We start from the raw sequence: 25,522 nt of genomic DNA, 5'->3' as shown, positions 1-25,522 counted from the left end.
AAAAGGGGGAGAAAAAACATCGATGAAACTTGTCTTTAATCAACTAAATTAAATCAGAAAAACTGTAGGATTCACATTTCAAGGAATAAAAAAAAAATCACCAACTGAGTTGACATAATTTTCAAAAGTGTGGGCGTGAAAAAAAAAACCCCCCAATTATAATTTGCATGAAGACGACAGAAATCGGCGTAACTGGCCGGTCAGAATAAATGAACAGAACGCGCGTGCACTCTGATGCAGCAGCGCAGCGCGTTTGGGAACTTCAGTTCGGACACACCGAGAGCAACGGGGGCGTCAGAGGCACGCTGGCCGCCTATAAAGGCACGCGAAGCGCCAAGCGCGGCTCCACAGCAACCGAGGCGACGAGCGAGAGATCGGCTCCCCGAGCCCCCCCCGCCCCACCCGCCGCCCCCCTTTCTCTCTCCGCCTTCCGAGCGACGCGAGGCAACGAGGGATGAACGCGCGACAGAGTCGCCACGGGAGCTGAATGATTACGCGAAGCCTTCCTTCCGCCGCTTTTGTTGGGAAAAACTGCGCGTCCGAATTTACAGACCCCCGACGCCCTTTAGAATATTGCGAAGAAATCGGAATTGTTGCGAATGTTTGAGTGGCCAGGCATGCATTTTTCAGTTGCGTTTACCAATTACTGCAAAAGCAGATCCCTCCGCTGCTCAAATCCGTGGTATTCGCGTGCCTAATTGTTCTGGTTGCTAAGCCTCGGGGTGTTATCGGTTTCTTTTTTTCGCTCAAGGAAGTGTTTGTGAAAGCCCTTTGCTGTCCGTACCGGCGACGTGTTGATCTGAAGGGAAGCCACCGCATCGATCACCGACGCGAGGTGAGTGGTGTTTTTGGTGTGACCGTTACGAGACAAGTTTTTGGCCGATCTCTATAATTTGTGCTTTACCTGTCAAACTATAAATTGATGTTATTGTTTTTCTTTGCAGACAGCCAGATCTCAAGGAGTAGATTTTTTTTTGTTAAATAGCCATTTCTACGAATGAGTTAATCGTGAAATAGTGTACCCATTTTTGAATGACGGCTCTCATTTTTGAGTCATTTTTCACATGCATCGGATTTGATTTACTGTCTCTGCAGCTGATCTGTATGTTCTTTATAAACGTAGATGCGTGCTGACACACGTATGGTATATATATATTTACAGACTCAACAAAAAATTAACCCGTGAGCAGAACGATATTTTTCATCGCGTGAAATTATTTTATATATTTCAGCGATATACGCGGTTCAAATGTGCTTGCGTAATTTAATTGGGGCAAGCCAGATGGTCAACAGATACAAACGGAGCAAGGATAAAACACTACCAAGTTTAAATGATAACAAAATGTGTACACGTCCAGCCTGTTTTTGTTTATGTCAGTCCACTGCTGGATGAATGCATCCCCACACATTGTGGGCTGTTAGCATTATATGATCATACTTCACCATGCTGGTCAGTGCGAGGTGAGGTAGGTGGGGGCAGGGCAGAAAAAAACTGCCCTCTGCTGCCCATGACACCTATATAACGCCTGCCTTTGGGACATGTTGGTCACCCATCCAAGCACTAGATCCACGCTCAACCCTGCTTAGCTATTGAGATCTGATGAGATTGAACGTATTTCAGTTGATTTGGTCAACGTTGACAAGCAGATAAGATCAGCGATAAAGGGCAATACTTTGAAAAAATACCATCTGAGGGTAAAGGCCCTCTCAATGCTTTGGCAAGCATTAATTTATCCATTCATGGTTTGCTGAAGAAATGTCCAAATCCACCTCTTCCTTAGCCACTGCTGGGAATGTAGGAATGAAGACAGCTTGCCTGTACCCACGCACTGTTTGGGGTTCTCTGCTGATAAGGCTGCAATATACAGTACCTATATGAAAGAAAAAAAACTGTGGTATTTTACTCCACACTTGCAGAATATAAGTGTAGACATTTGAGATGCCTGGCATAATCCATAAAATTGTGGTTTTTCACGTCGAGGAAAGAACATTTCCATAAAAATATTTTGTGCGTGTTGGTTTTTAATGGGAGAATATTGAATCTTGATTTAAAGCTTTCGTGACTGCAGGAATTCATACTCTTTGGGTATTTCGGTAAAGTCATGGAGATTATCCACGTGACTTTATCGAAAGACCCAACGAGTATGGGAGAATATTGGTTTACACATTGTGTGTCCGGTCATCCTCACAGCAGCAGCTTTTGGCTTACCATCGAACAAAGACGGTTACTGCATCGCGCGCTTCAGATACGCTTCTGCGACCGTCTGGAACGCTCTTCCTTCCGATATTAGGAAACCACTGGAGCTATGCACTTTCAAATTTAGATTGAAAACAAATTTCTTTCGAACTACTTTTTGTGTTTAGTTTCTGATCCTTCCCTCGCACCTCCGATTATGTATGTATGTTGCATTTTGAACTTCTTTCGCACCGTACGTAGCCAACCGTGTTAATTGGAGGTGCAACCTCTATGTATGGTACAAAATAAGTTCAACATACATACATTCTGAGTAATTTTTATTTGATCTACATTCAGCATTGAAAATGCATCGAAAATGTTGAATGTATATCAAAATAAGAGAAATATCTGGCCGTGGACGAGAATTATATTTTGCTGCGATAGACGGCAAAGATTGTGAAGCATTTGATGCACAGCTGCCGATGGATTCACAAGATTATAGGTAAAGGAGCGACCCTGCAATTGCTTGCTCAAACCACTGCTGGTGGAGGGGCTCCACGAGAGGGAACTCTAGAGGGTATTTGGCCTACTCTTCCATGCTAATCATAATTTCTGTAAAACGTGGGAATACTCACGCTTTACCCCACCACAAGCGACCTTACCGATCATCATTGCTGTGCACCCATTTACACTCACGGATACACAGAGTCCCGGGGGAATTCTGGGAAATTTAACTATCGTTTCAAATAAACGACAAAATAAACTAGTTTTTATTTTACCAGGTAAGGCCAAATGAATAATATAGCTCTTTTTCAGAAGCGACCTGGCCACAATTGATAGCCCAATAAAGTGGCTTATCATGTGGAAATTTATAGCAGCCAAATACTCTAAACGCATGTTTCTAAATGTGGAGGGCAAATCCGGAGGACCCGGAGAAAAATCCACGCGACCATGGGAAGAGAGATACGCAAACTCCAAATGTACAGGCGTCATGGTCGGGATCGAACCCACGACCTCCTGTATATCAGGCGAGGTGATGAACATCTCCTAGCCACCGTGGCCCCCACGCTGCGGGAATGGAACCAAACCGGCCACCTCTAAATTGCAATTTCAGTGCTGCTAAATATTACAAGGTGGCATGTCTCAGAAAAATTTCGGAACAAATTGTCAACTGCAATGTGAGGGAGCTGGAATTAAAGCTTTTCATCAGCAATTAAACTCTAAGTTCTTACTATTGTGATGTATAGTTGTTATTAATATGGTTAAAATCCGCTACAGACTGCAATAAGCTTTCGAAGATTTAAGAAAGCGATTAAAATATTACATTCAAATGTAGCTGTCTATTGTGTATGTGTAATATAACAAGAACAAAAAAACCCCAGCATGGCACAGAAGATTAAGCAGATGCTGGATGAACATACAGCTCGCATGGGGAATGTCACATCTCGTTCAGATCATGGTCTGTTTTTTTTACGCCAGGCAAAAACATTCGTCATATACTCCGAAGGACGTACCAGAACACATAATCTGTTACCAAACAAATCTCACGCTCCAAAAACAATATCGCACAAAGCAAAAGCAAAAAAAAACATTTTGGGGATACTCTCAGGGCCCGCATGATATGTCTCTGTTGCTCAACCATTCCCTCTCGTGCCGTTCCACAGGCGACCGCTGCCAGGGCTGTCTCTTGCCAGTCGCGTGGGGGAGGGGGGATATTCCCGTCCCTGATTGCATGAAAGCTGCTCCGCGTGCTCCAATTAAAGCACCGGCGCGGGGAGGGCGGAGAGGATGAGCGTGACCTCAGGGCCCGAGATGAGCGCAGTTACCGAACCCCCGCTGCCAAGGTCCCTGCTCATCTCCCTGTGCCGGGAGCTTCTCTGGGCGACCCTCGACGGCGCCAACGGCAGCAACGCGTCGCTCGGACACCGCCCGCCCGACAACTGCAGCGACGAGTTCGAGTCCGAGGTGCCCGTCGACGGGTCGCCGGCTCTGCGCATCATCATCTCGCTCGTCTACTCCGTCGTGTGCGCCGTGGGGCTCGTGGGCAACCTGCTCGTCTTCTACGTGATGCGCAACAAGCAGGCGCGCAAGAAGTCCACGATCAACTACTTCGTCGTCAACCTGGCCATCACCGACTTTCAGTTTGTGCTCGTGCTGCCCTTCTGGGCCGTCGAGACGGCGCTCGACTTCAACTGGCCCTTCGGCGACGCGCTCTGCCGCCTCGTGTCCTCGCTCACAGTGCTCAACATGTACGCCAGCGTCTCATTCCTCACGGCAATGAGCGTCGTGCGCTACTGGGCCATCGCCTCGGCGGTGCACTCGCGGCCGCGTCCCACCGGCTGCTCCCCGCGCTGGATCAGCCTCGTCGTGTGGCTGGCGGCCACCGCGGCCAGCGTGCCCACCGCCGTGTTCTCCACGGCCCCCACGGTGTCGGGCGTGCCGCTCTGCCTGCTGCGCTTCCCCGAGGGCCAGTTCTGGCTGGGCGTATACCACGTGCAGAAGATCCTGCTCGGCTTCCTGCTGCCCCTGGTCATCATCTCGGCGTGCTACCTGCAGCTGCTGAGATTTCTGCGCCACAAAAACCCCGCGGGGGCCCAGCGGACCGGCCGGCGGTCGCGCGTCACGCGCTCCGTCACCGTCGTGGTGCTGTCCTTCTTCGTGTGCTGGCTGCCCAACCACGCCATCACGCTGTGGGGCATCTTCGTCAAGCTGGGCGCCGTGCCCTTCGGAGACGCCTTCTACACGGCGCACGTGTACGTGTTCCCCGTCACCGTGTGCCTGGCGCACGCCAACAGCTGCCTCAACCCGCTGCTCTACTGCCTGCTCCGGCGCGACTACCGCCAGGCGCTCCGCCAGGTCTTCTGGCGGGCCCCTTCCTCGCCGCCCACCGCCACCACGCACACCTGCCACCTGCGACCCTTCTCGGGCACCTGCCGGCCCGAGCCCGAAGTCGACGACCTGCAGGCCGTCATCCAGCTTCAGCCCATGGACGGGGACGAGAAGGGGCAGCGGCGGCAGCAGCAGCAGCGCAGCGTTGGAGTGGCGTGCACGTCACGCCGCAACCTGCACCCGCAGCACCTCCACCCCAACCGTCATCATGTCCAGCAGCAGCAGCAGCTGGGGAGTAGGACTCAGTCGCAGCTCGCGCGCACTCACACGCGCCCGGGGGTGTACGTGGGCTGCCGGGACGTGGCCGTGTCGGCCTGCTCCACCACCACGTACCTGACCGGGAGCTACCGGTCCTGCGCGGAACGCGCCGAGCCACTGCCGGCCGTGGCATCGGTGGGAAACACGATTTACTGAAGGTGGCCTGGAGTGCACGGCACCGTTTGGTCCGACAAAAGTGGGTCCGGCCGGACGGCTGGCCGACCGTCACACGGGGCTGTGGAGGTGGAGGTCCAATGTCCCTGCGGTGTACTGCGTGTAGCTGGCGTTCAGTGTAACGCTGGGTGATGATGGACTTTGAAGAGGGGCCATACGCAGAGCACCGCTCCTTCACCTTGGGCCACGAAATGGAATTTCTTGTGTCTTACGGCCGATTTCCAAGCGTTCACAGCAGGTGATAACTTGGGGAACGATCGGGGTGATAGATTTTAGGAAAACGTGTGACGGTCTGATGTAGCTGTTTTGGCTATCCCGGATATTGTACTGTATAGACAGGTTTTGGCATAACAAGAACGTATTCGGCATACCTGTGTATCTTTTTCCTGGAATTTAGTGGTAACCCGCTGCACTGCAGGTGAAAATTCTTCACCTTTTAAGGGCGTGTCCGTGCGTGCGTGCGTGCTTGTGCGTGTGGGGAGTGGTTGTGCAGCGGTTAGCGCGCTGCGCTACGAAGCTGACGACCCCAGTTAGATTCCCACTCACGGCCAACGCCAGTGGTGATTATCTGAAGCAGTCCTGGGCCTCCCCTCAGTCGACTCAGCCTCAAATGAGTACGTTGGCGCGGTGTGTAAAAACATTGCCAATGGGAAGAAAAAGGCGGTCGGGCGTGGTGCTGGCCACCCACCCCCTCGTGTACCGTTACGGCCTTCATAGGTGAACGTGAACAGCACTTGCCCAAACAGCCTGTTAAGGTTAGACGGGGGATCTTCGTCTTTTTGCGCGTCCGTATCGGAGCTGAAACTGCAACATTGCGATTCGGGTCACATCATTCGAGCATAATGGATGCGCATGACGTTATACCACGGCCGCCCACAAGTGGTTAGCAGACATACATTTGACATGCTCCACATTCACGCGTGCGCGGACTCAATATGTGGCCAAAACTAATTGTGGCTTGGTCACTGGCTGCTTGCTTTCAATTACCATTCATGCGGTGGAGCAAGTCTTGCGCAGATATGAAGGAATTTCCCTAATATATGACGGGCTGTGGTATTAATGAGATACAATGCCTAGCCACACCACGCGAGACTGCCGTACGGTACTCGGGGTGGGGGGGGATGTGGGATGTAGTTTTTCTTCTTCTCCAAAATATATCACGATGCACTTTAACGACGTGGTGTTTGATCTTTGTTTCTGATCAGAAAAGCACCGAAGCGTCTGACGCAGTCACCTAATGTAATGTATGTTAGTAAGTATGAATATAGCCCATAGGCTATTTATGTAATACGAGCATCATTGTGCGAATGACATGTTTTGCAAAATAACAGATGTTTTGCACATGGCCTTATTTATGACCCCCAATCAAAATACAATTCATTATTAAATCATTATATATACACATATCGGTGGAGGTGGGGAAGGGGGAGGGGGGTGGGTGCAGTGGGTTAGCACATTGTGCTAATAGCCCAGCGGCCTGAGCTTTATTCCTGCCTTTGGACAATATCAGTGGTGAGTGATGTCTGATCAGGTCTTGGGGTGCCCTCCTTCGCAAGCCCACACTAACCAGAATGGGGAAGTATGGTAAATAAAAACCTCCATGACTTATACGGTCACTATGGGAACCTCATTTGCCAGTAAAAATATGATAATTGGTTCTTTACCCTTCTATCTGGCAACAAAACTGATGGTGCATTGTCGTTGAGTTGTGCGCCTTTTGGCGTCATCTGGTCCAAACCATGTGAGACTCGGCTCTAAGGAAAGCTGTCTCGGGTGTGGACCAATCAACTTCAAGGACAGTGCACATTATCAGAGTTATGTTCTTTTGTTTGTATTATGACTGCAGGTATTGCGGTCTATTCAAACATGACTCCTTGTAAAAAGGTGTCAGTTTTGTTGCCAGATATAAGGGTAAACGACTTATACGGTGTAGGGATATTTTCACCCAGCAGCGGATTGACAAAGGGCTGTAAATTAATATAATTAATATTTATTCACATATCTAGAACATTATAAATCTTGTACAACTTTAAGGAATAATTTTGTCTGGCCGAAAACAACGTGGGAAATTTCGAGTATTTTGTACAATATTTAATTTCATATGTTTCAATAATAAAGGTCGCGGCTGGCAGAAATGTGTGGCCAGTGGCTGCGTGAAGCGATGTGAAAGAGTTCGGCACGAGTTCTATCCCCGCAATAATTACACAACCACTGAGCTTTAAAGATGTGAGCGCTTCATCAATTGGGCAGACCAACAATTGTATCAAATCATTGTCTTGTCATGTGCAACAGGTTTCGGGGGCCATTTTATACTCGCTTAAATCGTACTGCTACTTGTCTTTAGCCATTGCATTGTTCCGCGCCATGAGGCAGCTGCTAACGCTGACCTGACCTTTTCCCAACGGTGCCGAAAATTGCACAGCCCCTGAAATTTTTCGCTGCTCAGCTCTTTAAAAAAAAAACTACCGATGTGATAGCATGCGAGCGTGTTTGGTCGGAATGTTATTGAAGTGACTTGTCACGGCCGACATTAGCCGCCGAGACAGCGGAGCGATACGTCGGGGGCATCTTGCGACCGCCGGTCAATTTCGTTTATAAAGTTGGGAATTAAAATATACGTGCAGGTTTATCGATAACGTTTCGGTTATTATTTTTGTTGAAGTAGTTGTTTCTGTGCGTTCCACCTTTGTGATTCCATTCAAGTGGTATGGATGTAATGTGGCAGCAGTGCATGATGTCTACTGCACAAATCACAGTGTGTGGCAATGAGAGAGGCCAACACTTTATTTTGCAGCCGAGGCTATTATTAGTACATTATCTTGTTCCCAAAATGTTTTGACTGTCCAATGTAGATGTGCCTGTAAGCACACGCGCCTGTCTGCGTGTATGAATGTACATGTACACTCCGTGCTTGGCAGCTCGGACATAAACAAACACGTGGTTTAAAGTTACTTTTGCAAGGCTGCATTTTTATTTTGAAAATATTTACTATTATTTTTTTTTCACGAGGCAGATATTGGTAAATAGCGTACTTCTGCAGTGAAAAACAATTTTAAAAATGTAGGCGTGCAATAAATGCAGTGATTAATGGATTAAAATGCATTCTTAGGTCCTCGTTATATGCATTAAATTAGGAAATTACATATCACGCAAATTACATGTTAATTGTATGGTAATGTTGCATTTAGGCTAATAGAACTAATGAAGGACTGTGCAAACAAGTTTTTTTTTCAATAAAAATTGAAACCACATGGCAAAAAAAACTTGGGCAAAAAAAGAAATTCTTAAAATGAATAGTCACCCAAAATCACCGAGGAGGCAAATCGTTACACGCCCACTACTTGTCAAGGTTAAAGATCCAGCAGATGCATGTGAAAATGCTCATTATCCGATTTCGTGGGGAGCGCTAGCGTAGCGTTTAGCGCGCTGCGCTACGAACCCGGCGACCACAGTTTGATTCCCACTCGCGGCCAACACCAGTGACGATTATCTGAACCGGTCATGGGCCTCCCCTAGGTCGACTCAGCCTCAAATGAGTACACAGTGTGGTGTGTAAACTCCCCCACTGGGGAGACTTCCCCCGGTCGGGCGTGGCGTTGGCCACCCGCCCACCCCTCGTGCGCCACGCCGGCCTTCATAGGTGCTCCGCTTTAAAAGTGAGCCCTGACAATTGGTTGATGTAGAAACACGGGCCGAGAAGATCCGCAAGCTCCGAAGTTCACCCTTCCCGAACAAATGGAAGTGACGAGTCACACTGACGGACAACGGGTCAGAATCACATCACACGAGGTTGTGTAAAATTAACCACGGGTGCCTGTTGTACGCAACTCGCAGTCAAGTGCCGTGGCCCCCCCAGGCTACAAAAGGTGACAGGCAGCCTTTAAATGCTACACGAGAGTCGTCAGGGTCTGAATGTTGAGTGGAAATGCCAACTGCAACAAATTGAAACATTTTTTTGTTGATTCTGTGAGAGTTCAGAATATTTCTCTGCAGTGCCTCGACATGCTCTGGCATTTGGTGCCATTTGAATAAAAATCATAGTCTATTATTGCGCTGGCCTACAATGCCAAAGTGGCTTACATAACCAAACCGGTGCAAGCATAGCCTTACAAATTTTGCCCCAATTTGAAGCATTTACGCCATTTTTTCCAATTGGTGGTAATCAACAAATATCGATGGGTTTGTGCTGCTCAGAAAAAAAAATCGTCATGTCCAATGCAAACCGTAACATGTGTAAATATGTTGTATATTTATATAGTAAATGACAGTGTTTCTGCCCCATCTAATAAATGCGTTTCTTAATAAATAAATAAAGCACCTCATTTCTCTCTTGGCCCGGCTTGGCTCTGCAACAAAATCAACGCAGATTTGTCAATGTCTCATTTCCTCTTTACAAGGCAGAACAATGCCATTCTACGGTACAGTATTTTTTTAATGTTTTTATTCACTCACAGAGCGTGCACGCACGCACATACACACATATATAACTGACGTAAAGCTTTGCTGTGTTAATATTGTGGCCAAATTGTGAGCAGTTTTTTTTTTCTCGTGGCAGTCGCGTGATGTGGCAGTGTTGCAGGGGAACTAGTCTCTTGGCCAGTGATGATGCTCGGCTTGTTCGTGCAGTTGCATGGCATTTTGCAAATAATAATAAAAATATGATGTGGTACGCTGACCTTTTGTGAATGCCTTTGGTGCCAAATAAAAGGAGGATAAAGCGGGGGGGGGGGGGTGGTGGGAGTTGCGGTGTTACACGCAACGCATTGTCTCTGTGGCAAGATTAAGACGTTCATTGGCTCGACACTGGGGCTAGGCACAATGCCGAGTCGACGAAGGCCACCCTCGGTCGCAAGCAACGGGCTCTGTGCGTCATAACGCTCGAAGGGGAGAACGTCTCGAACGGTCCGGCCGTGTTTATGGCGGCTCAGGAGGGCCGGGGGTAGAACCCGACCTCCTGGATTAGAATTGCGTAGGCAAGAGACAGAGCGAGGGGCAGACCAGAGATGAGATGGAGAGTCAAGATCTGGGAGGATATGGCGAGCGTTGGTCGAAGGCAGGAGGATGTCGCAAAGAGGGCGAGAGATTAGGAGCAGACCCTCGCCACCCCCCGTATACACGAGCCGAGGTGCAGTGAAAGAAGGACGTGAGGCTGTATTAGGCTCTGGATCATGCGCGGGCAACGTTATGTGGAAACGTTTGGAAGTAGATGCCAGAATTGTATCTGGCAATATGAGCATTAGCCGATGAAATTCGAAAGTCAAAATATATCGTTTGAGTTGATGTTTAACTCTGGTCAATGGGACATCTCTATGAACTGGAAGAAAAAAAATGGGTGTAAAACCCAAACAAAACAACACGTAATGCACGTTCATACGAAGTTGACAGTCAGCTGTACGTAATTATGGGAGACATCCACAACACCCTTGATGCTCTCTGTTGTTGGCATACACGTAAACAACAGCCCCGAGTGTCATTGCGGCTGGTGGCTAAAAGTCAGGACACGGTGCACGTGCGAGCAAATATTGGAGCAATGTGGTGCTGGAGTTTTTTTTCTTCTTCTTCGAAATTGCCTTGCAGCTTACTGCCATGACGTCTGAGCATTCCTTGTTTGATATTTGGTCTCATCCTTTTTACCGTGACCTCGAGACGCCATTCTGCATATCCAGGTAATGCCTCGCATTGTACGATGCAAAGCTGCGCGAAGCAATGTTGTTCCTTGGAGGGCCTGAGGTGCACGCTTGGAATGACACTGAGAGAGAGGAAGGGGACCCAACGGATTCGATAACGTGTGCAGGTCAGTGGCATCATATTGACTATTTCTAGATTTGAAGTTTTTGTGACTGCAAGGATCCATACGCTTTGGTTTTTTCGGTAAAGTCACGTAGGTAAAAAAAATTAAGATGGTTATCTATCGGCTTAACTCATGCTAATCCGGTGGACAACCGTGCACACTGCTTGGTGCTTGCCACAGACCTCCCCCTCCCCGACCCCTTGACTCCTCCCCCCCCTAACACCCTATATAAACACGGTGTCTCGTAATAACTCTCTTCAGACGCCTCAGTATTTTTTGCTGGAACAGTCAACACCTGATGACGGTTGCTTGTGTTGCTTCCGAAGCGTCGTAATTTAATTGTATTTGTTTTCATTTTCATTTACTTTATATTTTTTTACCCACGTGACTTAACCGAACAAACCAAAGAGTATTATATTGACTGTTAAGAAAAGTAAGCAGGCTTTGGGCAGGACTCATCACGAGAAGGGATGATGGCCAGCGGTCAACATGAACAACAAAGTAGCAGCCAGAGGAGGCAACACGCCCAAGAGGGCATCCGATTCGGGAGATGTAGCTAAGGAAGCAGCTTGTGTGCAGGAACTCGATGGATTGTGATGTCACGAGACCGTGAGAAAGGGTGATAGCTTGGGAAAGCCTTCATCCAGAAGTGAATAGACGATGGCCGCCGATGATGATGGTGATACGCAAAATAAATAAGATCTATGTAGGCTGTTCTGACATGACGCAGAAGGGGCGAGGTAGGGAATAAACCAATATTGATAATAAGGATGACGTGAAGAGCAAAGGTAGACGGAGGTTCGTAATTTCAAGCACGTGCAATTCAAAAGAAATATGTTCCTAGTCTTGATTTAAACATGAGAGACAGAGTTGGAGACGTGGACTGCCGTGGAAAGGTTGCATTTGAACGTTCGGGTGACAGAGAATAAAATGACCTCCCGTCATGCAGAGCTAGAATTAATGTTGAGAATAATTGCAGTGTTTGTTCTATTACAGTGGAAGGAAGCATGCGGTATTTTAGTGGGCGAAAGGTCAGGGGGCTGTTGTGTAAACGTTCGTCCGTTTAATTAATGGTCAGTCTGAGTAAGGGCTATGATCATAAAAACATAATTACTAACCATTGACAACCCACGTGTTGGTGTTGACGTTAATGGAATACATCCATTCAGATGCAGAAGCCAGAGTCGATAGCTTCTATGATGGCACTGACCCACAAGTGCATTTGAATGTTCTTTGTACGGCCCCTTTATCAATCCACTGCTAGATGAAGGCCTCCCCATGCCGTGTCAGAGACGTCGAGTGACCATACTTCACCATGTACGTATATATTATGTACGTTGACCTACTTTCTCAACGTACGTAGCCAACCGTGCTAATCGGACTTGCAAGCCACCATGCTTGGTCCGTTTGGGTGGGTGAACGAATGGGGGCAGGCCAAGGCCGGCTGAGACAATGTTTCACTCGTCACTCATGTTAGGCACGGACTGGAATCGAAATCAGCTCACTGGGTTTAAAGTGCAATGCGTTAACCACTGCCTCGCTGCCTCTCCCATCGCGTATGTACGTAACCATAATATGAATATGCGGAGGATAACTGAAGTCTCAAGCAAATATTTTAGTACAGGAATGTAGAATGATATATTTATGTAAATGGACAATTAATCTGGAGATCATCCAATCGGCTAAGAGACCATTCGTATTCATTAGTTATCTTATGCTGGGGATATGCGTCTGGGAGATGACGGGGGCTTGAAGGGGCTTTCATCCAGCAGTGGACTGACAGAAGGGATGGACACGCGCAGGCCCGGACTGAGGTCAATAGGGCAGCAGTCCGGGCAAATGCCCAGAGGACCGGTCAACTCTGAAGGCCAGTGAGCTGATCTGTGTGAGGAAATTTAAAGTGTGATCAAAGTAAAAAATATTTTTTTTCTTGAAAAAAAATGTTTTTTACTCTAATATGTACGCTTCATTGCTTATGTATGCTCTCAGTTGGCAATAAGTCCCATATTCGGCAGCCCAACATTTTTTATTTCTCACTGGCCCATTTGTGTTTTTGGACCAGCCCAAATACTCCAATAAGATCGCATGCCAATTTGGGCCGCTGTGTGTTTACAAAATTTTTGTCCCAATCCGTCACTGGGCGTGCACATGTTATTGTGGGGCTGTTATTGCTTTGTACAAACTATCGTTATTGATGTCAAAGGTAAGAAGGATAGGGGTACAATGACAGGTGTCAACTCAGACAACAAAGCATCCCTCTATGTAGTAGGTAGGTTGGAGGCTTTTGTAGCAAAAAAATACGTGTGTGCAGTTACCGTTACACTGTTTATACAAACATGTATGGTTAGGAGCGCACTACGCTATAAACCCGGAGACACGAGTTCGACTCCTGGCCACGGCTGACATTAGTGGCGAATGATGTTTGAACTGGACGGAGGCCTCCATTTATCAACCTACACCAACCATTGTGGTAAAGTACGTGTGGCCATGATTGAGACAATGTAGATAGGCCTTCATTCAGCAGTTGATTTTCAAATGGGTATAAATATATGTACTACAAATGTATATTGTGGACACGGTAAAATTTAGCCAAATGCCTCCACTAAAACCCATTGCCTAAACTCCAAATATCTGCAGTATGCAACAGCACTGAACAAGCGTGAACGTTAGTTACACCTGGTAGCGCGTAATGTGGAATGCCCGTGACGAACATGTGTTCATCTCGTCAGATCTCAGAAGCTAAGCAAACAACACCGCTGATGGGTGACCCCACCACAAACAACGCAGGTGTTATAGGCTGCCGCGAGACTGCGCTGTCAGCAGAGGGCAGCGGATCAAAATCCAGAACTATGCCCTTCGACAAACCCGCACTGACCAGCGTGGTGAAGTCGGGTTCAAATAACCCCCACAATCCGCACGGTCTGAGAAAGCCCTCATCCGGCTGCGGACTGACAAAAGAATCTATCACGTGTGCATCTACAAATGTGGCACATTTCAGCGCGGAAGGGGGCATTGACCGGGAATGTATGCCGTGTTTATATCACGAGCGTCGCTACTATCTGCATCTCACGCACATCGCTGGATACGGGGAACAACAAACATATCCAATGCATTTTAATGAGACACACTCCTTTCCATGCGTGTTGGGTGTAATTGTAAACATGGCAGATCCGTACAAAAGGATTTGCAAATTAGAAAAATGGAATGAATGGATGAAACCATGAATACATCGATCGACTCATTTTGGTCAAGTATACTCTTGACAATATATATTGTAAAAATCAAAAGATTGGACGTTGAGAACCTAGCTTTTGTTGTACTGTTTAATGGAAACAAACGTGTGCGTTTAAAATTGGGTCACTTCCCTCACCGCCCAAAATAGCTTAACGGTAGACTGTGGAGTGCTGGTTGTGACACGTTGTCTGATATCTATGGACAAACAACAACAATATTTATGAACAAACAACAACAGCATTAAATAATCAACGTGGATGTGCGTTGTGTTCGACGTGCATGTTTAATTTCAAGCGGTGTTTAATTGCTGTACACAAACTAACAATGCCTTTCATCATAACTAAAATTCTCTCGTCCACGGGCCTATTGTCTTTCCAGGCCGTTGCTATCTGGCAGCATTTGTTTGATACGTAGCAAATTCTGAACTGGTTTTTCGACCTTTCTGAAGCTTAGCAATAGAGTCTTGCTTGTTAAATAAATGACCCTGGATTTCCAAATGTTATTGGCAAGATCACTCCATCCAAACCATGAGCTCCTGCTCAAGGCAAAAAAAAAGCAATACCGTCCACAAAACTCATCACGCATGGCCTTTGATCATCGAGAACAAAAGCAAATGCAATCTGATCTTTGTCTCTACATAAAAATATATTTTCCAGTCCATCGATGGAAATTGGCTTTCCAGAGCATTACTATCCAGCGACCACCAGTGTCTAATGACGTCGGACCAGGATGAATAATACATGCGTTGAAATTCTCGCCATGACCCTCTAACTATATAGGCTGAGAGGGGGGCACAGATGTAGGCTCTGCAGATACCCCCCCACCACCGACCCAGTTATCGTGTTTAGTTACTCTGACCTCAAATCATTGCTAGCGCCAGCTTGAAGAACAGCCAGCCCTTATCAAGCAAAGCATGCGTTAGAGTCAGCTTTGGGGAAAAGCAAACAATATGTTGGAGTCTCACCCCACTGATGGAGCAAGGGGTTTTTGAGGCTGTCGGCACGAATTGGTGATGACGTCTCTATCCACAGCGCTAATGAATATCGTACCGTGCGTGATTGTGACATGCGTTGGCATTCACGTATCAACACGATACGTTTACAACTGGTAGCTGGCTTCACTTGCTTTCCAGCATATTTAATCACACAATTCACTCGAAGCAAATTCTATAGTTCACTGATGATAGGTGTTATACTTTGTGATTGTTTCGAACAAGCATATTTGAAGGCCGATCCAATAGCGTAAGTACTACACCACAGATAATCGATCGGTATGTGGTGCTTGGTGGGGTAGAGTGTCGGTGTTCCCACCTCTTTCAAGAGGTCCGGCCAACATGGAAGAGTAGAGCTCGCTCTAGTGGAGACCCTTCTGCTAGCAGCAGCATGGGCACATAACTGCAAGGCTGCATCTTACATTTAATCTAAGGCTGACCATACCCCAGGAGTACAACCAAGAAACCTCCATGCTCTCATTCAAAGGTATGGGATTTCAGATGTTTCTAGAAATGAGAATTTGTCTTGACTGTGTTTGTACTGGGTTCTGTTGTTCTAGCCCTTCTAGAACACTTTGCGAATTTTAATCAGTCAGTCACAATTGTCTATATGTATTTGACACACACACACACACCAACACTCTCGTTGCTGACTTAGCATCTTAACATTGTAAAATCAGTATATTGCTTAATAATCCATAGATGGCCATAATCCAAGGCTCGCATTGACCTAATAGCCTTTGCTATTAGGTCAATGCGAGTAAAGGTTGTGCACAGACAAAGAAAGCAACTCGAGTGATGGAGTGGAGGCCACACCTACAGTAAATACATCATTAAAGGGCTTCAGCATCCCAGAATAATGATTGAATATCTTATTGTCATAAAAATATATGCATGGTGGTGATCAATGTACATAAAGCTCCTTAAAGATTATTTTGTTTTGGAAATGGAAATTTTGGTGGATGATCGGTGGTGCAGTTGTTAGCGCCCCCCGACTACGTACCAACAAAAGCGTGTTTCCCGGCCGTGGATAAACTCAGTGGTGAGCGACATCCAAACCAGTCCTGGGCTCCCCCTTCAGCAACCTGCTGGTCACTGTGGTGACCAATGGCCAAACAACCCGCATGCCCTACACGGTGCGGAGCCTTCATCCAGCAGTTTGCATTAAGTTCTGCAAGTGCATTAATCAGTGCGTGAATGCCATTTATTCAATATGTTTTAACATTGAACGTGGAGTTTCCATGCAGGTGTGTTTGTGCTGATCAGCATACCTGTTATATGGCAATCATTTTTCGTATGAATTTGCCGCAAGTGTACACACAAACCAGATAAAATTCACTGAAGTAATAGCATTTATAATTATAAGAATTAGTCGTATTAATTCACAGTTGATTGTCTCGTAAAGTCTCTCCACACCGTGTCGGTCATGGGGGTTCTTGCACCATACCTCCGTTGAGCGCGGTTGGCTGAAAAAGTTGGTTAAAATTCCTTCTGCTATGGAGGGCAAGTGTTGAGCCTCCAGACACAGGGGGGTCGTTTTCTGCAAGTTAGTCGGGCGATTAATTTTATTCAATGCGAAAGAAGTTCAAAATACAAACATACACTACAGGTTGGACCACAGGACCGGTTCTCCGATATCACTAGCCAATGATGTCAGCCGTGGCAGGGATGTTAGCCATGCTTGGAAATCGAACTCGGGTCTGTCGCATTCATAGCTCAGTGCGCTAACCGCGGCCCCACCACTCTCCAACATGAATTTATGGAGGCGTAATAATTTGCACGCTACATGTGCACACAACACACCGGGCTTTCTCTAAACGAAAGTGGCCGTCCCATCATGAGCACGAACCCCGTGACACCTTGCGTGTGTAATGAGTGACCTCTCCATTGATCTGCGCTGCACGAGAGCCTGCTTTGTGCGCACGAGGACACTTTGATTCCGTGCGTCGTGCTCACAGCGTGCATGGTTCTGAATGTGTGGGAGAGCTCAGCCACTCGAGTTGACTACGGCGCAACCCCTATTATCCGAGGCCCCTAATATCCGATGCTCGTATTATTCACACTGCTCATTGATGAGTGGAAAATTCAATCAACTGTCGGTAACTTATCCTGTTATTATTTTGGAAACTGTGATTAATTGGAATCACCGTGAATACCGGCAATATTATTCGCGTTTATTTGGGTACAACAGTCTGCCGGTATTGCTAAATTCATACTTTTGCCTGAGCCTCTGCACAGACAAGAGACGTCACACTGTCGTAGCAGTAAATCCATCGTTTCATCAGAGTAAAAAAATGTGCGATTTGAAAATGTTGGCAGCTGATGGGTGGCTCAATTGTTGAAAGGTGGAAAACTCCACTCCAGCCGTGCTGCCACTGGCGGAGCCAGTAGGGGTGGGGGCACGTGCCCCCCCAATGATCCGATCGAAATCCCTAATTTGGATCGGATCATTGGGGTTTATTGGTAATAAATCGGCATTTTGCGACCCCCACTGCCACTATGTAGCATATTATTACGTGCCAGGGACTCTATGAAATGATAGGACAATAGTATGAGTCTATAATTGGCAATAAGTAACGGAAAAGCAGTTATAAGTGACTCACAGAATTGTGCGCAGTTGCGTATACAGTACACGACTTCCCTGAAGGCATTCACCTTCAGCGAGCACGATGCCGATCACACAACGCGGTTCTAATTCGACCCTCGATCGATGGCTGCGCCATCGACGCACACGCGTCGAATTAACAGGAAGGGACAAGTCCTTACTCACTAACTACTCCTCTATCATTTTTCATTGCTGGAGGGGTTGCCCCCCCCCTACCTGAAAATCCTGGCTCCGCCATTGCGTGCTGCAGTGCACAAAGTCCACGCAGCTTCACCTGGCGAACTGGTCAGTCAGATAGCGGAGGAGGACCGGTGCATCAACTGTTGCCTTCGCAGTCAAAGCCATACGTTACACCACAAGCAGAAGCTATGCGAAACTGAAAATAACCGGATTTTTGTACATTTTCCACCTCTCCACACAGGAGGCACAAACCAACACCCAAGTATAAAGCAGTTAAATATGACGTAACATTCCTCATCACAATCATCAGCCATGATCAATCCACTGCTGGATAAAGGCCTCACCAAGCCGTCGCAGTCTCCCTCGATCCCTTGATGCAACAATCCCACCCAGCACCTCTGAGCATGAGCGAATTTCATCGCTCCATCTCCTTAGTGGAGGAGGTCTCTCTCAAACGAATTCCATCATTTCTCACACAGCCGGATATAGCCCACTCTCGCCAACAGGCCCCTGTAAAATAGAGTGCAGCACTTTCACAGGGCTGTATTTTAACAGATATAGGCCGTTAGATGTCAGGCAAACTACTTACACTCAAAAATCATCGTCAAGATTGATAAATAAAATACGCTGACATGAGTATTTGCTCTCACTATATCGACATAGTCCGCAATGTTCTGCTGCAGCCGGTGCGCCAAGACATTTCCTCCAAGGCATTGTTGTTTGCTCTGTCAATCCATTTGCATGTGTGTGCCCAATGTGATGCATAACAAAGACACGCAACCCAATGTCACCACCGGCACAACAGCATGATAAAAAAAAATATACTGCATCACCGCTGGCATGATATCTGAGCACTTTAAGAAGTGTACACAGTACATACGAAGAAAGACAACGATTCTCCATTGAGGCTTTAACAGGCTGCTGGGATGAGTGCTGTTTGCGAGTCGCACCTGTGGCCACCTTTTTCTGCCGAGTGCTAATGTTTACACATTGTACCGGATACTCATTGAAAGCTGAGTCGACCTAGGGGAGGCACAGGACCAGGTTCAAACATGCGCCACTGTTATTGGATATGAACTCGGGTCGCCGGTTTCGTAGCACAATACGCTAACCACGACACTACAGCCCCCGCAGTATAAAACGACATGCGTTTACAGCGATGAATGTTAATGCATGCATACATACAGTCCACACATACACAATGGATGATTTTGGTGGAGGATATATTAATGCACGAGTAACAAAAATATGCAAAAATATATATTTCAAACATATACACACAATTAGTACACAATATTTCTGATTGATAAATTCCTTAGTCAGCAGCTGATATCAAAGTCATTCTAAGTGCAATCCTTGCCAGTAGACATGTCGCAATTCCGGGATTCATTGATTAAAGTACATTCTTACGCCTACAATAAAAGCACGGAATTGTGTGCAGATTACCGGTTATTTTAATATTGATATACTATACGTCTATTCTATATCACTACAAATTAACTCTAGATAATTGTGATTCAAATCATTGTCGGTTCTATAGATTCACAGCACTATGGATGCTACATTTAAAATGGGGGAGACATAATGACGGACGCTTGTGTTGCGCCCGAAACGTCGTGATTTATTTTATTTTATACCTACGTGACTTTACCGAAAGTACCAAAGAGTAATGACAAGTTAGTCAAGGAAATCATGCATTGGAGACAAGTAATCAAATCAAGGATAGTGCAAGTTACATTTTTACCAGCCAGATTAGACCAGAAATAGCGACTCAAGTATCAACTGCACAGTCATAATTGGATGGTTAGGCTCAGCAGCAGAGCGTTAATGCGCAGAGCAGTGGTGAAGTGGTTAACGCACTGCACTATATGCACAGCAACCTGAGTTTGATTGCCAGTAATGGCTACGATCAGCGGTGAGTAATATCAGAACCGGTCCTGTTCCCCCCACCCTCCCACCCTTCACCAACCCGCACGAGCCAGCATGGTGAAGATTGGTCAAGCGATACCGATGAATGAGAAAGCATGAGGAGGCCTTCATCCAGTCGTGCATTTACAAAGAGTGAACTAGTAGAGTGAGCCAAATGTGCAACAGGGATTCTTCGGTGATGTGGCTCAAGGCCAGGCCTTGTTTTCTTCACGTCACGCAGCAATGTCATACATCGTGAAACATCAAGGGCCCCCCGTGTGTGCAAATCTCAAAGCTGACAATGACAGGCATTCATTCCTGCGCTCGTAGCGAACAATGCAGGCATGCAATTAGATCTCAGCACTCTCCGTGGCTTCAAACAAAACGGTCGATTGCGGGAAATAATCCAGCCTTATCATGTCACCCTGTCACATCGGTCAGCCCAAACCTCTAAAGTGGATAACATCTTCTATTAAATTTAATTGTGTAGCCATGCAAGATTTACATTGGTAGACACTTAGGGCACGCTCTGCTGTCCACTGATGATGTCAGAAAATTGGATTCGGCTCCACAATAGATGGTGACGGATGCGGATGACGCTTCTGTCATTGTTAGGAACTTGCTCTCAGTTACGTTTCCTAGCACCGCGCTCGGCATCTGGCACTGCAAACGCTTCACGTTTTCCAGAGGGTGTGGGAGCCGAAATTGAATAAAACCACCACTGCGGTGACAAGATATGACAATGCTTTTCGCTTTTCATCAGTTCCTATTGAAATAATGGGTCCCCTGCTTGAGGCACGTTTCATCGAATGACAATCAGTGGCGGTAAAGCGAAGTTTCTCGATCACGTGAATGCTGGCGACACCCTCAATTGGCACCAAAGGTCATGGAACAATGCCATGAAAATTACAAAGAGAAATGCGCTAGAAACGCCTTCAAACAAACTTCCACCTCAGACTTGTAAAATGGCGGAGTGCTGCAACTGTTCAAGTTCATTTGTTAGGTATAGCCCTGTGAGCCATGCGGCTCTTAAGTCGGGTGCAACCGAAACAAACAAAATATGAACACAGAACATCTTAAAGCGACGACGCGTAACAAAAACATCCTGGAATAAACCAGCAAATATTTTTTTTTAAAACGTATTAAAAACTGTGGCTTGTGACAGAAAGCCAGATACTCGCTGTGCATTAACTAGGGTTGCCATCTGTCGTGGTTTCTCAGGATCGTCCTCCGTTTTTTTACTCTTAGGTTTAATCGGTAAAGTCACGTAGGTAAAAAATAAAATTAAAAGTTAATAAAAGTAATAATGGAAATAAAATAATAAATCACGACGTTTCGGAGGCAACACAAGTCTCCGTCATCAGGTGGGACCATCACAGATAAAATTACTGCATCAAGTGAGGAAAATTCCAAAAGACCAGCCCTTAAATACAAGTTAAGGGGGGAGGGGCTTATCTGATTGTGGTAACCAGGGAATGGAACGTGGGGGTGGTGGGCGGGGCTACAAGAGAAATTGGTCAACGTCGTGTGCAAGAAAACCGTTTTTTGATCCTGAGAAATCTTTGCGTTTTTTTGTCGGGTACATAAAAAAATCCCAGTTTTGTATCCGTTTAATAATAGTTCACGGCTATGAATGTACACGTAGTTCTCCCCTCTCCTGGCACAGTATTGTACGATATTCTTCACTTTCTTATATATCCTATGTTTGTACACCAGGGATGGCAACCCTAGCGTGAATATTCGCATTCAAAATTTGTCCAAAAAATTTGGCATTTTCGTGGTGATTCCTGGCTGAGGAAGCTGGTTAAAATTCATTCTGCTACGGAGGGAAAGTGTTGAATCTCCAGACATCGGGGGATCGTTTTCTGGCAGTTCGCCAGGCGATTAATTGTATTCAAGGTTGGTGTTGAACAGCTGTGGGTAAGTTGATGAACTGTGCAATGCAATGCAATGCTCACTAAAACAAATGCAGTTACCTTCATATCAATGGTAGCTTCTGTTTAACATTGAGGTGGTAATAAACTCTGCCTGGGATTTCCCAGTCTCAGCCGATGGCACGTGCAGGGGAATGCAATCATTGAACAGGGCTTTGAAGGCAATGCAATGGCGGTGGATTGATTCGTTCAATATATATAATTGACCAAACACAACAATGCAGGACCTCTCCTTGAAAATGAGTCTTAAGACTCAGTGAGGCTTTTACACATGAAATGCATTCTTTTAGTTCTTGTCAGTGCTTTCTCCAAGAGAGATGGGCACATGCAGTCCATGCAACTCCTCGGCAGAGCTGGTTTGGTGGAAGCCGAGACTGGAAAACCCACAGCAGACTTGTGTTTATTCCTCACTGTGGAACCATAAACCATAACTGTTTTATATTATAACCCATAAACTAGGAAGGGAAAACAAACATCTTTGGAATGTTAAGAATGTCAATGCTTTAAAAAAAAGATCCTACGTCCAGGTAAATGCAGAATTAATTACTGGATTATGAATAATTGTACATGAGTTTGCTAACAAAAAGATACATTGTCAGACATGCCCTTTAGTTCAATTAAGCTAATTTCCTAACCCAAGTAGAAAAAACTAATCTATTCATGCTTTGAGTGTCTCGCGAGGGTTCAGCACTGAACACTACGATACTTGTGATATTAACGCAAACATCACATTTGACTGAAAACGTGAGTCTCTCTACAGTGGGCAAATTACTGTAAAATTACTTTCGTTAGCCCCCAGCAGATTATTTTCTTCCAACGTATCTGCCTGTAGGAGTTCACACACCATGAGGGAGGGTGCTGTCCAAGACGTTTGGTCAGCGGAACCTTTCGCGAGTGGATGGCATGTGTAATCCATCCCAGAGGTTTTCTCAGTCTCTCACTGCAATTCCCTGGCTCTTTCTCCTGTCAATGGAGTCATCGCCAGCACAGTGTGATGCTCTTAGGCGGATTTTGAATTCCCGCTGGCAACTGTTCCAGACACTCAACACAACGTGCAAAATGCTAAACATTTGACTTTAGCCTGCCAGTGCTCGTTTTAGGCTTGTATATGTATGTATGTTGAACTTCTTTCGCGCCGTACTTCTCCAAGCGTGCTATTTGGAGGTGCGGGGGAATGACAACAAACCAAACGCAAAAAGCAGTTCTTAAGAAATTAGTTTTCAGTCTAGATTTTAAAGTGGATAGATCCAGTGTATTCATAATATCGGTGACTTCCTAATATCAGTGGCTTCCTAATGTATGTGTGGCGAGCAGGCATTTTCACGTTCTCTGCTGACACCAATCTGAATGGAGGGGAAAATAAAATATTCAGAGTGTGGTTGTGTAAATAACGATGGCGTCCTCTTGAGTAAATGACACATGAGACGAGTGTGAGCTTAAAAACATACCCAACGGGAAAGATCATGGCAACTCGTGCATTAATATCAAAGAATGAATGTGATTAAAGCCATACTGACAGGACACAAAAATGCAGGTTTTAGAACAAGGATTGAATAAGGATTGTCGGCTTTATCTCCCCATTGGTGATGTGTACACACCACACCAGGTACTCGTTTGAGGCTAAGTCGACCTAGGGGAGGCCCATGACCGGTTCAGATAATCGTCACTGGTGTTGGCCATGAGCTGGAATCGATCTCGGTCGCTGGGTTCGTAGCGCTAACCGCCACACCACCGCTCCACACATACACACACACGCGCATGGCGCGCACAAGCACACAAATATGCCGTTGTTATTGTGATATTGATTGCGCTATCCCACGGCTACAGTTTTTGATTCTGCGCGTGCACCAAAGAGCATTGTTCTGGACCATGCACGAGCAAAAAGAAAAAAAACTCCCCCCATGATTTTCTTGCAGCCAATTTGCCATCAGTAGCTGTAGCATTAAGGTAAAGCTCTGCTCAAAATTACTAGGGTGCGGTGTTCTAAAATAGCAGTGCTGTCAGAATGGGTAGCAGCAACACCGGTCTCTCAATGTTCACATCTGACCATCACAAAGAGTTCCATTGTCTTTCTTAGCATGAATAACATGTGTCTATTTATATGCTTTGCGCACGTTAACAATTTCATTAAGGGCTGGGATTGAGTACTGTGGATTGGATTACGGCATTTTCTTTTCAAACAAAACAGCCCAGTCTGTCCAGGAGGTATATTAGTTCCTGACCTAACAGCATGTGTATGTGGAATACTGTATTACTATTCACTATTTTTATTTTACCAGGTAAGGCGCACTGAGCTATATAGCTCTTTTTAGAGGCGACCTAGCCACCAATGATAGCTCAACGAAGTGGCTTATCACGTATGTTTTATAATATGCAGGGAAAGCTCGTAAGACCCAGATGAAAATCCACGCGACCATGCAAACTCCAAATATACAGCAGGCATCAGCGTCGGGAGCAAACCCAAGACCTCCTGTATACCAGGCAAGGTAGTTAACATCTCATCACCATGACACCCCAACACCGTGTGCAAAGGCACACAAGGAATATGACACAATGGATTTGTACTGGTTATATGTGGCAATTTTAATACGTCACAAAAGACACGAGCAATGAGAACATACCCACCGTGATCAGTGGCGTAGCTATTGAGTGTGCAGATGGTTCAACTGCACCAGGGCCCCCTGGCCAGAGGGGAACGAACCAGGCTCTGGGCTCCAAACAGGGGGGGAATTGGACAGGCGATGCCCCCATTTAACTCCTTGCACCAGGACTCATTCCAACCACGCTATGCCCCTGACCATGGTCCAATCAGTAGCTGACTGAAATTGCAGGAATACATGTGTGGTGATGTGCTTTACTTAGAACGATCTGATTTGGAGCTAAAACTACTTCATGTCTATCAAGTCATATTAAGGTACACACATGTAAAGTAAATGCCAATGTACACTGGTACAAATAAAATGCCCTCTTCATTGAGTAATAGAAACCAATACATGCGGGAGGGGGGGGGAATGGCAGACAAAAAAACAAGTGGATAACAAACGCATGAGAACCTTTCTGAGCCATTTCACACCCTGACGTGATGTCATGCAAAATCTGTTGTTTCTGCCACACTTTTAAACCGCGCTGCGAAATGAAAGATTTGCTTCGCTACACGGACGACCGGTCCTGCTTAGCAACGATGTATCAGCTGACAGCACAACATCTGAGATGGAAGACCTTCTTAATCTGTCAAATATTACACAGTATTCGCTCGTTATTCGCGAAGGATACGTTCCGGAGATGCTCATGAATTGCAAATTTCACGGATGATGATATTGGCCTACGAACATCGTACACGCAATGTCTGCAGATTCTTATGAAGCTTCGAAAAGTTCTGTCT

General features: G+C 46.2%; 1 protein-coding gene across 1 annotated transcript; it reads left to right on the top strand.

The window, feature by feature from the left end:
• The first annotated feature begins 368 nt into the window (after positions 1-368).
• LOC144930982 (relaxin-3 receptor 1-like) lies at positions 369-10,172 on the top strand. The gene is made up of 2 exons (XM_078854814.1): positions 369-835; positions 3,841-10,172. Exon 2 carries the CDS (start codon positions 3,965-3,967, stop codon positions 5,477-5,479), a length of 1,515 nt encoding a protein of 504 aa, XP_078710940.1. The 5' UTR covers positions 369-835; positions 3,841-3,964; the 3' UTR covers positions 5,480-10,172.
• Positions 10,173-25,522: the final 15,350 nt, after the last annotated feature.

Source organism: Lampetra fluviatilis, chromosome 3, assembly GCF_964198595.1.
Source record: "Lampetra fluviatilis chromosome 3, kcLamFluv1.1, whole genome shotgun sequence".
Classification (NCBI taxonomy): Eukaryota; Metazoa; Chordata; class Hyperoartia; order Petromyzontiformes; family Petromyzontidae; genus Lampetra; species Lampetra fluviatilis.
Note: the sequence above shows the minus strand (reverse complement) of the source record. Positions and strands in the feature narration are given on the sequence as shown.